Raw genomic sequence first — 16,938 nt, 5'->3', positions numbered from 1 at the left:
GCACAGCCACTACAACAACAACATGTCCTTGGTTCTCGCCACCCACCTGGCCTTAATTTACGTTAATTTCTTCTGTCTCAGCATTTCTTCACTGAACTACTCTTTGCTTCACTTGTTTTAGTTTTCTACATCTTTCATTGTCTTTCCCGTCTATTTTTCACCACTCCCTCCCACCTCTGTTACCGTACAATGCACTTAAATTTTCACTCTTATTAGCTCATACGTAATGTTTAAGCAGTAACATCTGTCTGCACATTACCCTGTCATCCCCCTTTAAGTTCTCAGGTTTTCAAATCTCATCTGATGCAGTCTCCAACAATCAGTCTTTCCTTCTCATCTCATATGGTAAGTCTCTCCTGACCCCCAGTTATGGGTGACTTTACCAAAATCTGACCGTTTTCCTAGTCTGCTTGTGTCTGTATATGTGTGGATGGATATGTGTGTGTGTGCGAGTGTATACCCGTCCTTTTTTCCCCCTAAGGTAAGTCTTTCCGCTCCCGGCATTGGAATGACTCCTTACCCTCTCCCTTAAAACCCACATCCTTTCATCTTTCCCTCTCCTTCCCTCTTTCCTGATGAGGCAACAGTTTGTTGCGAAAGCTTGAATTTTGTGTGTATGTTTGTGTTTGTTTGTGTGTCTGTCGACCTGCCAGTGTGTCTGTCGACCTGCCAGCACTTTCATTTGGTAAGTCACTACATCTTTGTTTTATATATATATTTCTTTTGAAAATACACAGCAAGTCTCATAACAATGTCTTCACATTTCAACATGCACATAAACAATCTATTTCTGAGTAAACAAATTTCTTTGCCAAGCCTGTAAATTAAGCAATCTTTCACCAAGAAGGGAACCACCTTTTTCTAGATATCTCTGTGTCAATAGCATTTTGGCACCCTTGTTGTCTTGACTACATCCTGTCCACTTTTTCACTTAATTTTCTTTCCATGTGGCTCACATCTGTATTTTTTCCCGTTCTCTACCTTTTAAGAAGATTAGGAGGAGGGGAGTGGAGGTTACAGTGGGGCTGGGCTGTTCAATCTTATTTTAGTTAATTCTACATTTACATCATTACTCCACAATTCACACCTAAGTGTGTGGCAGAGATTTCGTAGCACTGCTTCCCAGACTATTTCTCTGACTTCCCATTCTCAAATAGCTTGTGGAAAAAATTTACAACTAAATCTTTTGGTGCAAGCTCTGATTTTTCTTATTTTATCACATCATTCATTTCCCCCTATGTAATTGAGAGTGAACAGAAATGTTTTAGCATTTGGAGAAGATAGTTGCTGTTTGTAACATCACGTAAAGATCCTGTCACAACTAAAAGAGCTTTCGTTTCAGTGACTGCCACCCCAACTACCATATCATAATCATGGTACACCTTCCCCTATTTCGTAGTAACACAATAAGAGTTGCCTTTCTTTCAACTTTTTCAGTTGTCTTTGCCAGTCCCTATCAAGTGAGGACCCCATACAACACAGGAGTACTCCAGAAGAGGATGGACAAGCACAGTTTAGGCAGTCTCTTTAGTAGATTTGTTGCATCTTCCAACAAAATGCAATCTTTGGTTCATCTGCCCCATAACTTTTTCTGTATGATGTTCCATTATAAATTTATTCCACTAAATACCTTGGTATTACAATTATGAATGACAACCTATAAGTTTGTGTGATTTATTGTGCAACTGAAATGTAACAGAACTTTTTTTAATACCCAGATGTGGCAAGAAACCTTATATTCTTCAGAGTTAATTGGCTTTTCTCCCACCATGCAGATATCTTACGTGAGTCATATGGTGATTTATTTTGATTAGTAGGCAGTAAATGATAGCATCAGCTATAAACATCCTAAGATGGCTGCTCAGATTGTCAACTAAATCATTTACATAGATTAAGGACAGCAGAAGGGCTTTTTCTTGGGAAACCCCAGATCTAACTTCAGTTTCATTGAAAGACTTCCAATCATTTACTCCCCCCATGAACCATGGACCTTGCCGTTGGTGGGGAGGCTTGCGTGCCTCAGCGATACAGATAGCCATACCGTAGGTGCAACCACAACAGAGGGGTATCTGTTGAGAGGCCAGACAAACGTGTGGTTCCTGAAGAGGGGCAGCAGCCTTTTCAGTAGTTGCAAGGGCAACAGTCTGGATGATTGACTGATCTGGCCTTGTAACAATAACCAAAACGGCCTTGCTGTGCTGGTACTGCGAACGGCTGAAAGCAAGGGGAAACTACAGCCGTAATTTTTCCCGAGGGCGTGCAGCTTTACTGTATGATTAAATGATGATGGCGTCCTCTTGGGTAAAATATTCCGGAGGTAAAATAGTCCTCCATTCGGATCTCCGGGCGGGGACTACTCAAGAGGATGTCATTATCAGGAGAAAGAAAACTGGCGTTCTACGGATCGGAGCGTGGAATGTCAGATCCCTTAATCGGGCAGGTAGGTTAGGAAATTTAAAAAGGGAAATGGATAGGTTAAAGTTAGATATTGTGGGAATTAGTGAAGTTCGGTGGCAGGAGGAACAAGACTTTTGGTCAGGTGACTACAGGGTTATAAACACAAAGTCAAATAGGGGTAATGCAGGAGTAGGTTTAATAATGAATAGGAAAATAGGAATGCGGGTAAGCTACTACAAACAGCATAGTGAACGCATTATTGTGGCCAAGATAGATACGAAGCCCACACCTACTACAGTAGTACAAGTTTATATGCCAACTAGCTCTGCAGATGACGAAGAAATTGAAGAAATGTATGATGAAATAAAAGAAATTATTCAGATAGTGAAGGGAGACGAAAATTTAATAGTCATGGGTGACTGGAATTCGAGTGTAGGAAAAGGGAGAGAAGGAAACGTAGTAGGTGAATATGGATTGGGGCTAAGAAATGATAGAGGAAGCCGCCTGGTAGAATTTTGCACAGAGCACAACATAATCATAGCTAACACTTGGTTTAAAAATCATGAAAGAAGGTTGTATACATGGAAGAACCCTGGAGATACTAAAAGGTATCAGATAGATTATATAATGGTAAGACAGAGATTTAGGAACCAGGTTTTAAATTGTAAGACATTTCCAGGGGCAGATGTGGACTCTGACCACAATCTATTGGTTATGACCTGTAGATTAAAACTGAAGAAACTGCAAAAAGGTGGGAATTTAAAGAGATGGGAACTGGATAAACTGAAAGAACCAGAGGTTGTACAGAGTTTCAGTGAGAGCATAAGGGAACAATTGACAGGAATGGGGGAAAGAATACAGTAGAAGAAGAATGGGCTGCTTTGAGGGATGAAGTAGTGAAGGCAGCAGAGGATCAAGTAGGTAAAAAGACGAGGGCTAGTAGAAATCCTTGGGTAACAGAAGAAATATTGAATTTAATTGATGAAAGGAGAAAATATAAAAATGCAGTAAATGAAGCAGGCAAAAAGGAATACAAACGTCTCAAAAATGAGATCGACAGGAAGTGCAAAATGGCTAAGCAGGGATGGCTAGAGGACAAATGTAAGGATGTAGAGACCTATCTCACTAGGAGTAAGATAGATACTGCCTACAGGGAAATTAAAAAGACCTTTGGAGAAAGGAGAACCACTTGTATGAATATCAAGAGCTCAAGTGGAAACCCAGTTCTAAGCAAAGAAGGGAAGGTAGAAAGGTAGAAGGAGTATATAGAGGGTCTATACAAGGGCGACGTACTTGAGGACAATATTATGGAAATGGAAGAGGATGTAGATGAAGATGAAATGGGAGATATGATACTGCGTGAAGAGTTTGACAAAGCACTGAAAGACCTGAGTCGAAACAAGGCCCCCGGAGTAGACAACATTCCATTGGAACTACTGACGGCCTTGGAAGAGCCAGTCCTGACAAAACTCTACCATCTGGTGAGCAAGATGTATGAAACAGGTGAAATACCCTCAGACTTCAAGAAGAATATAATAATTCCAATCCCAAAGATAGCAGGTGTTGACAGATGTGAAAATTACCGAACTATCAGTTTAATAAGTCACAGCTGCAAAATACTAACACGAATTCTTTACAGACGAATGGAAAAACTAGTAGAAGCCAACCTCGGGGTAGATCAGTTTGGATTCCGTAGAAACACTGGAACACGTGAGGCAATACTGACCTTACGACTTATCTTAGAAGAAAGATTAAGAAAAGGCAAACCTACGTTTCTAGCATTTGTAGACTTAGAGAAAGCTTTTGACAATGTTAACTGGAATACTCTCTTTCAAATTCTGAAGGTGGCAGGGATAAAATACAGGGAGCGAAAGGCTATTTACAATTTGTACAGAAACCAGATGGCAGTTATAAGAGTCGAGGGACATGAAAGGGAAGCAGTGGTTGGGAAGGGAGTAAGACAGAGTTGTAGCCTCTCCCCGATGTTATTCAATCTGTATATTGAGCAAGCAGTAAAGGAAACAAAAGAAAAATTCAGAGTACATATTAAAATTCATGGAGAAGAAATAAAAACTTTGAGGTTCGCCGATGACATTGTAATTCTGTCAGAGACAGCAAAGGACTTGGAAGAGCAGTTGAATGGAATGGACAGTGTCTTGAAAGGAGGACATAAGATGAACATCAACAAAAGCAAAACAAGGATAATGGAATGTAGTCTAATTAAGTCGGGTGATGCTGAGGGAATTAGATTAGGAAATGAGACACTTAAAGTAGTAAAGGAGTTTTGCTATTTGGGGAGCAAAATAACTGATGATGGTCGAAGTAGAGAGGATATAAAATGTAGACTGGCAATGGCAAGGAAAGCGTTTCTGAAGAAGAGAAATTTGTTAGCATCGAGTATAGATTTAAGTGTCAGAAAGTCCTTTCTGAAAGTATTTGTATGGAGTGTAGCCATGTATGGAAGTGAAACATGGACGATAAATAGTTTGGACAAGAAGAGAATAGAAGCTTTCGAAATGTGGTGCTACAGAAGAATGCTGAAGATTAGATGGATAGATCACATAACTAATGAGGAAGTATTGAATAGGATTGGGGAGAAGAGAAGTTTGTGGCACAACTTGACCAGAAGAAGGGATCGGTTGGTAGGACATGTTCTGAGGCATCAAGGGATCACCAATTTAGTATTGGAGGGCAGCGTGGAGGGTAAAAATTGTAGAGGGAGACCAAGAGATGAATACACTAAGCAGATTCAGAAGGATGTAGGTTGCAGTAGGTACTGGGAGATGAAAAAGCTTGCACAGGATATAGTAGCATGGAGAGCTGCATCAAACCAGTCTCAGGACTGAAGACCACAACAACAACATCATTTACTACAAACTGTGACCTTTCTGACAGTAAATTGTAAATCCAGTTGCTAGCTGAGATGAAACTATGTATGCAAGCAATTTGAGTAGAAACCCCTTGTGAAGAACAGTGTCAAAAGACTTCTGGAAATCGTGAAGTATGGAATCAACTGGAATTCCCCTGTTGATAACCCTCATTACTCTTTGTGTGCAAAATGCTGGTTTTTGTCTTTGTATTTCTTAATGTTGGAACACAGTATGTGTTCCAAAATCCTACTAAAATTGTTGTTGTTGTTGTTGCTGTTGCTGTTGTTGTTGTTGTTGTGTCCAAAGACTGGTTTGCTGCAGCTCTCCATGCCACCCTATCCTTTGCAAGTGTCTTTATTGCTGAATATCTACAGCTGTCTACATCCCTTATAACCTGCTTGCTCCCCTACAATTCTCTCCCCTCACCCTTCCTCCTTTTCCCTCTGTTACAAAACTGACAATCGCTTGAAGCCTAACGGGTCCAATCAACTTATACTTTTCTTTAGTTAAGTTGTGCCAGAAGTTCCTTTTTTCCTCATTTTGATTCAGCATGTCCTCATTAATTACCCAATCTACCCATCTATCCCTCAGCATTCTTCTGTAACACCACATTTCAAAAGCTGCTATTTCCCTTCTTGTCGGAACTGCATATCATCCACTTTTCACTTCCATATAACGCTGTGCTCCAGGCAAACACCTTGAGAAAAGACTTTTGATAATTAAATTTGTGTTCAATATTAACAAATTTTCAGGAAACACATTTCTTGTGATTGCAGTCTGCATTCTATATCCTTTCCACTTCAGTCATCGTCACTTTCTGTTTGAGGATGTTGCTGCAGCATATGTGCAACATAGCTGGACCTTGATGTGGGTATGTAAATGCCAACATGTAGGCAAGGGATTAATGCGGCATCCTGTCCTTCCGGCGAGTGTGCAGTAAAATATAAATGTGAACTGCAGCAAAATTTTCAGCAAGTGGGTCCAAACAGGACCAACGTATGGGGGCAGCATGTCTGTTAAAAACAACCTCTGTGGAATGCAGCAACAAGAGTTGCTGCTGCATGATGATAACACACATTCCCATATCAGAACTATTGTAATGCAGAAGTTATGCCAACTCAAGTGGGAGACACTCAAGCAACCATCCTATAGTCGTGATCTCTCCCCATACGATTTTCGTGCCTTCGATCCCTTAAAAAAAGCCTTGAAAAGTCAGCAATTCCTATCAGAGGAGGATGTACAGTAGACAGTTATAGACTTATTCACACAGCAGGACACAGTGTTTTACAAAATGTGTATCTTCAGTCTGGTTTGTTGGTGGAATGATTTGGCCTGACTGGCATACTAATTCTGGACTGTACAGCTTTCGAACGGGAACTTTTTGATCACCCCTTGTAGTGTAAATTGTTTTTCTCACAACCCGTTGGAAGAGATGCTTCAAATTATCTGAAGAAGACAAAAGCTTAGTTTCTTTTTAATATAATACAAAAATTGAATTACTGTGAATAGAATTCATGTTTTTTAAGGTTACAGCCTGAAACACAGCAAGCCAAGTAAAGTAATCACTTCTTGAAATGGCACACACTCAACTTTCTCCACTAACCTGTAAGTCTTTGTTGCATTGTATCTGTCAAGTTACGATACAGGTAAACTAATATTATTTATGTGTCCCCTCCTAAAATGCTTTATTTCAGGCAGACACCTTCAGGAAGGCAATGGCTTGTAGTACTTATCTGTGTTGAAGGCATAATTTCAATATAAATACTCTAGTGTGACAGGAACAAGCGATTTTAATATTAGTCACCCAGTTTACGATTTTTAGAACGTAATATCGTATTTCATCGAGTTACCTCTCTCTTTTCAGTGATCTGGTCTACCATTTTTAATCATGTGACTGTTATCATAAGGATCTGTTGTCACCTCCTACTGATGCCAGAATTGTCATAGAGCCGATTCATCGCCACTCTGTTTAGCTTTGTTTAGCTTATAAAATTCACTTCCAGATGGTGATAGTGAGCTCATTATTGTTGCTCAAAATTTTGATTCACGAGTTTGCTGATAGCTATCAACTTTTGATGGCTGTTTCAGTGCAACATTGATGGCTGATAACTCTGCTACTGTGTTGTTCATTTGTTGATGTCATGCTTTGTAATACACTTGTTTGCATTCTGTTATTTTGTCCCATGTTGTTTTTGTGCAGTATTGTTATTTAATGTTGTTACTGTGCTGCTTTTCTTTTAATTAATGTTTGTTTATTTCATCTGCCTTTGTGATTTTTTTTTAATTTATCCCACGTGTGGCCCAAGTAGAGGACTTACTGACAATAAAAATCATAAGTTATCGGAAAGTAGTAGTAGTGCACTAACGAAAATGGTTAAGAGAGTCACAGTGATGTTCTTGCTGGTATACTGAATGAAAATAAAGACAAAATGGAAGATGCACAGCAAACTGAAGTGATTACACCTCAAACTCTACAGCCACTACCACATCCATTTCACATACTGACTGGACCAAACATGTGCTGCCATTAGGATCTTCTGCAGTGGAATATTTCAATTAATTTTACACTGCAGCATCACTTCAACCTATTGTCACTGAAACAAATTGCTCAGCTAAGCAATTTATATCTGAACATGCTGCTAATTTGCCCAGCCCATATTAAAAAAAAAAAAAAAAAAAAAAAAAAAAAAAAAAGTCAAAGAATGTCACAATAGCGGAGGTGAGAGGTTGAATAGCATTTTAATGAAAATGGGCCTCAACAAATGTCCATGTTGTTCATGTATAAATCCTTCTCAGGCATTTCCTTGGTTTGGCAAAATGTATTCTGCTCCTAAACACAAGTGTTAGGTAATACAAAACTGCATTCTTCGGGCAGATTGTAATATACCTTATAATGTACCATCCAATTATTATCTCTGGCATTAATAGAAATTCCATTTTTCTTATGTTATTTTAGTCAGAAATTTGTATAGATTGTGTGGATGTTAGTGAACTTTCTTTAAATCAAGTGTAGTGTTAACTATATGGAAATAAGATCAAATTAATATTACTTTTTGAAAAATATTTTTATTCAGTTACTCCAAAAAAATTTTAAGCAAGGAAGTAGGATAATCTGGGTATACCCTAATGAATTACATTATACACTTTTATGGATAATTCATATTTTTTTATATTTTTAAATTGAATACAGTAATGTATGAAAATGGCAATTTCAATGGAACCTTGCTTAACAGAATAAAAAGTATTACATTTTTAGCAGTTGCTGCTCAAAATGGCTCACTGCAAAAGTTTTATTCTGCAATTTGTCCAGTCCTTAAAATGGATAATGGGATGTAAATTTTTTGAAAGTAAACTTTACATTACAAACATATCTTCCCGTAGTCTCTCTCCATCTTGTTTATTAATCACAACTCTATCACAGTTCTTGGTAATATAAAAAGCATTTTCTTTCCACAAGAATTTCATTTTAATTATTTTAAAAATAATGTAATGTGTATGATTGTTGTGCATATAATATTTGACTGTACAATAGATCATAAATCTTTTTTTTTTTCCTAAAGGAAAAATGTGATGCGAATACTGATAACACCAGCATAAGGTACCAATAGAGAAATTTGTTCCTTATTTCAGAAGCTGTTTTCTAATAGGGACTATGTTTTTAATCGGCGATATATGGTCTGCATAGAGAAAAATGTTATCATTATAGTGAATAAATGTGTAGAACATCCTGGCTGTCCAGAAAAACCAGAAAATCATCGGGTGAAGGAATATTGGTCTTACATGGTCATAAAGCCATTCACACATTTCAATGAGGTACGTTTTTTTCCCACTTTGTATTATATATCTGTTGACATAATTTAAGAGACAGATGCTAATGTGGAAGATATTTTTTATCAATCTGTCACCTTCGCTGTCCCCCTCCAGTACAATGCAGATTAAAGTGTATCGTTAGTGTTAGAACGTTTTTCCTCTCAGTTCTGTAATCTATTTTTAATAGCTGAATTTTCTGTCCATCTACTGTGATACATCCGAAGCACGTGCTTTAATTTTATATCACGTATAAAATTTAGGAAAATGAATGACAATAAACAAGTCACAATATACATGCTCTTAAGTTATAAAGTTGTGTGTGTTTTTTTTGTTCTTAGATCATAGGCTATTACTATTGTCACATGGCATCTGTTTTATTCTATTTGGAGATGGATCACAAAACATGGTGTTATCATCTTGTGCAAGTCTTTCAGTCCACCTTTGAAAGCATGGTGTGGGTAGTTCTGCACAATGTCTTATTGTCTGTCCTTCACACCAGAGTCACACATAGTCCTTTAACTTCAAGATGTGGCCTCCATCTCCCTTGTCTCATTCAGGTGCAAGTTTAGTTTTGGCCATTCACTGTGGGGAAGAACAAACCTTGCAAACCTTTTTGTTAGCTTTTGAATTAGACAGACATTCTGGGAGGGATGTTCATTCCAGCAGTCTTTCACTTCTCTGTGACACCTCTGACCAGAAGACTGACACAAGGTGTTGTGTGTTATGTCAGGCATACAGCTAGTGGATTATGGGAAACAATATTTAAAGCTGAGATCTTAGGGATTTTTGTCTTCTTAAGAATTTGCACCGTGAAACCCCTCTATCTGAGATATGTAGATCTGACAATGTCAGTAATGGTCCTCATGGTCTCTCTGAGGCATGCATCTGTTCTCAAGGTCAGTTACTAGCAAGATTTTTGAGAAGCTTTACACAGTACCATGCAGTAATAGTGCATGCTATCTCTGATGCATACTCCACAGTATTTTGTAAAGTGATTTATAAATGTTGCAAGTGACCCATCTTGAGAATAGCTGAAAGGTTCTCAGCAAAAGTATCAGAACAAGACTTAAGAATATCCCAGATGCATGGTTTGATCAACCGGGAAAACTTCAAGAAATGTACATTTATCTTCTTTGTAAGTGTATTGTTTTCTTATGCAAGAGCATAATATTCAGCAGCTGAATATACAAGTGGTTCTGCTTTGCTGCTCAATGGTTTCAGGTGTGTGCTTGAGCTGTGAACATTTCTCAAAGATTTGAGCAGTGCTGTTAAAATAATAGTGTCTGATGAAGGGTAACTCCGATGGCAAACTTTCAGACGTTGTTCAGAGATACCTTCTGAGTATTTTGGTATAAGGGACCCACAGCAGCTTGTTACATAATTATTACTAGAGATCGCATTATATGCATCATAAAAACCTTAAAATATGCGTGAAAAATGCTTAAAAATGCATCAAAGTATCGAAATGTACAAGATCAAATAATAAAAAAACATGGTAGTTACTGCATGCATTATATCTCAAAGTCAAACCTGTGCATATTAATTACAAGGAAGAGTGCAGGCCATGTGAAAAATAGGTACATTTAGAATGCTGATACCATTTTCTGAATACTTCCTGGTAGAGGTAAGGAAGGGGGCCTTTCTGGGAATATTTTCTAAAAATTTGCAAAATGGGGATGCATACCGTGTTTCAAGAATTGTTCCTTCTTTGCTATTGTTATCAGTAACAAGTGGATGCGATGCAAGTGAGTCACAGCGAAACAGTCGATATGCACAAGACCAACTTCGAGATATATCACACTCAGAGGGACATGCTCAAAAACTCCGTAATGTTTTATTTAAAAAACAACATACAATCATGAACTTTTGTGAACAGCATTAGCTTTTAATTAATACTGTTGGAGCAAAGCATCATTTACAATTTATTTTACATTTTTTCTACTATTGTAAACATAAATGACCAAGTACTGTTCCAAATGTTCTGTAGTAATATTGTGATATTGTGATTTGGATCACTCAAAACATTTATATAAGCAGAAAAGGACCATTCTACATCAACCAAGGTAACTGGGCAGTATTTGAATTTGGGTGCTATGTTGGCACGAGGTTTCAAAGCCTGGTTTATTGTTAAAGAAACATTTTAAAGTTTTCTTGGGAATACCTGTGGCAACGAGGAGTTCACAAGAATAGATTCATTCGGTACCAAACCTTGAGTTTCAACTTTTTTAATACTTGCAGGTGTATTAGAAAAATGAGTGCTAATCACAGCAATTTATTTTTTAATACTGGAATCATTAAAAGCCTCCTTGCACTGGCAAACTGCCAAAGCTTCTGCACTATCGAAGTCATTTACTACACCTCTAATGGCCTTGTAAAGCAACACAGCTTCAACCCATGTGCCCCAGTGAGTTAGTGGTTCCAGAGGTTCATTTGGTAATTGTTCTTTGTATGTATTGATGTGAGCTGGAGCATTTAGAAACACCTTCTTTGTGGATGAAATCAGTTTATTTACACTCACAAACATGGAACGTACTTCTTCAGCAAGGCAATGTACCCCATGAGCAAAGCATGTCACTTGAATCAAATTGGGATAAAATACTCTGAGGCCATTTCCTGCTTTGATTGTATAGAGAGCAATATCTGAAATAAACACAAACACCCTTTCATCTGCAGAAGATTCTGGAAATATTTTTCTAATACCCTGATTCACAAATCTGGCAATCGTAGAATATTTACTTTTTCAAGTTCTTTGCAAGCTGCTAAATAGGAAGAAGGAGGCTCTTCTTTTAAAGCACCAACAATTACATTTGCATCATAATGGCCCCAAATGTCTGTAGTTTCATTAACTGAAATCCAGATAATGCTGTCCTTGAGTTCATTGCGTATTTCTTCCGGAACATTTATGTAAATTGTCAGTATGTAATTGTCTCACAATGTTGATTCATCTGGTATATTTTGATTTAAACATTATTTGCACAGGAAGTCTTTGAGTATGGGATTGTAAGTATGTGAAGAGAAATTATTCCTTGTAATGAATGCTTCACATAGATCCATGTTAAACCAACTTTTTTGGTAACCTTTGGACAAATCCTTGCTACTGCAACATGCTGTTGTCATAAGTTGGTGTTGTGGTCCTTTCTTCTGCATTCTTGTGATATGAAGACTTGTCTTGACATATTAGTCTATTTGAAACTTTTTTTTTTTTTTTTTGCATGAAACGTTTTTCTCGCAAACTGGACAATTCCGTCATATGTCAATGTTCCAGGGTGGACAGCTATCCACAAAACATTTCTTTTTTTGGGCGGCATGGTGCTCATCACATTTCACACTACACATTGTAAACGCATTCAGATGTGTGAACTGAAACAATGAACGTGTGACTAAAAGCTTGCGTAGTTTAGTTTAATTGTTGCCAATGCATACCGTATGACAGCGGAGGGGATTAACCAGGTCTCGGGCGCAGGAACATTGACTCTGTCTGCCTGTTCCTGTTCCTCTTCTGTAATGATTTCGCTAGGCAGTGGCCTCCTGGTTAGCGACTGAGTGCAGTTCTAGGTTGTGGTCAATCTGTGAGACATCAAAACTAGATCGAGCTAGAGGCCACCCATCTAAATTTTTAAAATATTGTAAATATAGAGCGAAAATATGCATTGTCACTAGTTTTTAGTTAAAATATGCAATAACCCGTGAAAAAGGAGCCAAATAAGCAAATGCATATAATCCAGTCTCTAGTTATTACATTTCGTTTCTGTATCGCACTCAAAATATTTGCACAACAGTGAAGATATTGACAGCCAGCACTTTTTCATGGTTTGTAAACACTTTCTTTTAAGTTAAGGAGTTCTTTAGAAGTCACTGCTTACATGTATAGAGAATGTACATAAAAAACCTTGAACAGCTGCAGTTTCTTAAACAGTAGGTTTCAAATAATTATTTTTAACTTAAGAATACATTACCTCACTATTAAAACATTTCTTCAGTGAACTGGAAGTTTTTAGCACAAGCATCCCCCATGCATCATTATTGATTTTTAGATAATAGTATGAAAAAGTACATTCAGTTTGGATGCAAACTATATGGAATAATCACATAATTATACAACACTTTCAGCAAAAAATGATTTTTACGTATTCTTTAGAATCTTTTTTTCCCCTTCAATTCATTTTTCAGTTTCACTTACTTTCTCCATTGTTTCCTTAGCTGTCCTTCAGAAATTGTTTGACTGACAACAAAGTGCAATGGCCTTAGTTTTCTCTGCTCTGTGACAACTTATCAGCAGATTTTGTTAACTTTCCAACATCAGTTTCTGAACTTTTTTTTTCTTCTTCTTCCAGAGACTTCCTTGGCATTTTTTATTGTCAAGTGTCAAGATATAGCACTTATATCTGACTTGCTGAAGACAAAAGCTCTGTTGACATTTCCACTTTTACTACACCACCACAAGAGCTGATGTGGTCTTTGAGAATAATCAAAGAAATATAAGACGACTCCCTTAGGTTTTCTTTACTGAGAATCCTCTTTCAATGTAGGCGTGTCCATGTGATATCAACAGCATTTTCACAACATCCAATGTTTTCGTATATGCTTCCTTAAACATATATTTTAAAAAATTGAATTTAGAATTCTGGGATAAGAGATAAAAATGCTGTATGGAGCAGATTATAGAAAATGTCTATACTGCAGGATCAAGCTGTCACATTTATCAGGATGAACATATTTGCTACCTTTTGTATGACAGTGAATGATTTAAAACCTTGTTTAGTTACCTGTCCCTTCTCAACATTGGACACATACTCATACTTATTCACTTCATCCCAAATTTCTATGGCTCTTTGCTACTGCTGGATCATTGTCTAACTGCACAAAATTTTAACTGAAGTTTCCAACACACAATCTTCACACCTTGCAGGTGAATCTTTGAACAAATGGTAGGCACTGATTAAAATGAAGTCTACATTTCAATTTGCAGCTGCTGCTGCCACCACCCGTTCCTCCCCCTGTGACTCTTGAATGCAATGCATGTAACCTACAGTTAAGATTATAATTTCCAAAATCCGTTTTCACTTCAGTTTGTAACTGGTCACTAACAGTGGTCTTTCCCTGCAGAAGTCAGTAAGGTACCTCCTCTACCACAATTGCATTCAAGTCAGCCATTAATATTTTTGCAGCCTCCATTATTTTCTCTATGATGATGTATGTTTCCTCTGTGTGTCGGTCATCATGTTCTGAAGTTGGCACATACACCTGGATAATCAATATTTTTTTACTCCTTTCAGCCATACACAAATAACCCTGTCACGTGCATAGTCTACATTTTCCACACACTTAGCGCCTATTTCTTTTATTTGTTCTGGGTAGTGTCTTGAAAGTACAGTTTTCTTCTACCGACACCACAATGGTGGCATCGCAGTTCTGCACATTCCTACTCATCTCTCTGGTTCATTGTCTTTCCAGTGTTGCTGTTACTGATTGTGTTGCATTTTCATTTGTTAGTGATCTTTCAGAATGTTTAACACAATCTCTGAGCCTGCCAACTGTGAAAGGCATTCTGTAATATGGTTTTTGAATGTATAGAACATTAAGCTAGCGGACATGCGTCCTCAACTTAGAGAGATTTATGGTGAAAATGTAATGATTGAGAAAGTGGGAAGCCTTATGTTGTCAATGATGGTTTGGCTGAGAAATTTAACAGGAAAATTCTTGAAAACAGACAATTCACAATAATTCCTTGCGATGAGTTTCATGAATTTCAAAAACTGTTTTACATCAGATCGTAAAGTTTTAATCAATTTGTGACAAATTGTGTTCCGAAAATGCTTATGGATGTCCACAAAACAAAGCAACTTTACAGTGATGAAGGAGACGATTCTTAAACAGAATTGTGACTAGTGATGAAACTTGAGTTTGTCATGTCCCTCCAGAATCAATATAACAGTCGGAGTTAAGGCACTCCAGACCCTCCCAAAAACAAGAATTAGAAACAGCATTGTCAGCACACACAAAAAAATCATGTGCACTGTGTTGTGGGACAGACAGGGCATTCTCTTTCTTGTGTTCCTTCCCACAGGTGAAACTGTCAGTATGGTTGTGGTGAAACAGTGAGAAAACTTAGGCATGGACTGCTCAGTCAAGGCATTGTGTTGTTTCATGACAATGTACATCCCCGTTCTGCTAGTATCACTCAAAACCTTATTCAACAATTCGGTTGGGAGCATTTCAGTCACACAGCTTCTGATTACCACTTGTTCGTGAACTTTAGAGGAAGGCACTTTGACAGTGATGGCCCTGTGGGTCCTGCTTTGCCTAGTCCCTGCCCACCACTTTGAGCCTATGGTCTAGAAAGTCACTGCTGCTTGTGCAGAATGGGCAACACAGCAAGCATGTGGAGCCCACAAACAGCTAAGCCGATGCCAACTAGAGATCAGAAATGAGGTTTTTCTATTCAATTTAAATACGCCCTAGGAATGTAGCTGCAAATAGTTGTGTTAACGAGTCCAGTGTAGTCTCTAAACTCGGTTATTAAAATAAATTTATAGCCATCTTCAAAAAGTTCTGGAAGCGAGTGGTAAGCTGTACAACCCACTCTTAGTCCATAAACATAAGTTGCCATGACCAAAAGAATATGAGGATAGTGCACTCTATGGTCATAGGGACACAATGGTGATGTTGCTGAGTGTTTTCTCATGATGGAAGTGGAATAGACAAGTATTCAACCATGTTGTTTGAACACACATGTATTTTATGTCTGAAGTGACTAACATTTTCCAGGCATCAGTCTTTCTCTTGGGGAACATGTTTGTGAATTTTCTGTTGCATTTCTTCTTGTCATCTACAGCCTCTCAAAAGACAGCTTTGAGAGAGGCCATCTGATCCCAACAATCAGACATTTTCACCCTTTCAGTGTTACCTCACAACTTTAGCAAGATCCTGCACACTTCAGTAAGAGGGTTGGTGAGAGGAAAGCAACTGCATAGCCACCATTCTTGTGCTCATACTGACAGAACTGCCATGGGAAGAAGGAAACAAGTGTAGGTAGCACTGAAGGAAAAGTGGTGCCTTGTTTTGAAATGTATGCAGCTCTTGATATTAGACTTACCTGATCTGTATTCCCCCCCCCCCGTTACACAACTCACTGAAACGTCAGTCATGAAGTTATTTTAATTAAATTATAACCAAATTACATGTCTTTCTTCATGATCAGCCTCAAATACTATAACTTTTTTTCCCTTGTGTAGTGCTTGATGTTTGTCATCTTACTGTGACACACTCACCTGAAGTAAGAACTGTGCTTCCAAAGACTATGTGCTAGAGTCTAAGTCTTACTGTCTTCACTGGGTGCAAATGTGCAGGGATCCACATTAAAAGGATGTTATGACTTTGCTGACATTTTAATCCACAACTTAATGTCACTTACTTCCTCTGAATAACAGTGAAATAATTCTGTTAGTAAAATTTTACAAATCAAAACTGGAGCTCTTTGACAGTATTGTTCACAGATAATTCATTTATACCCTTGTTGCCACTTGGAGTTTTTTCTCTACCCTAAAATGTTTAAAATTTTGGACCATTATTGCAGAGAAATACAGCACCAGTTAGATGTTCTGTTTACTTTTATGCTGCATAGAAGAGTGATGATTATCACACTAAATAACATTGAGGGTAGATATTATTCTGGGAGAGCAGAGAGCGGTACACATGTTTTGAGAGTTATTAAAAATCCATTTACCTGGGTCTTTGCCTTTTTTTATTAGTCATTCAACCTTGGGTGAGGGCCATAACTACATGGCTGATAATCATAAGTGGTGAAGGAAATTTACTGGAAAAACAAGTCTGTACTCCTAAGCCAATACAACAAAAACTA

The 16,938-nt window shown here is 37.8% G+C and overlaps 1 protein-coding gene across 2 annotated transcripts in view; it reads left to right on the top strand.

The window, feature by feature from the left end:
• The window catches only part of LOC124614030 (stAR-related lipid transfer protein 7, mitochondrial), a 116,496-nt gene that overhangs the window by 97,927 nt on the left and 1,631 nt on the right, over nt 1-16,938 (top strand). For both annotated transcript variants that reach the window (XM_047142853.1, XM_047142852.1), the window contains one exon: nt 8,898-9,080. In XM_047142853.1, coding sequence (XP_046998809.1) covers nt 8,898-9,080 — 183 coding nt within the window. The remainder of the gene's footprint in view (nt 1-8,897; nt 9,081-16,938) is intronic.

Source organism: Schistocerca americana, chromosome 4 (genome assembly GCF_021461395.2).
Source record: "Schistocerca americana isolate TAMUIC-IGC-003095 chromosome 4, iqSchAmer2.1, whole genome shotgun sequence".
In the NCBI taxonomy this organism is placed as follows: domain Eukaryota; kingdom Metazoa; phylum Arthropoda; class Insecta; order Orthoptera; family Acrididae; genus Schistocerca; species Schistocerca americana.
Note: the sequence above shows the minus strand (reverse complement) of the source record. Positions and strands in the feature narration are given on the sequence as shown.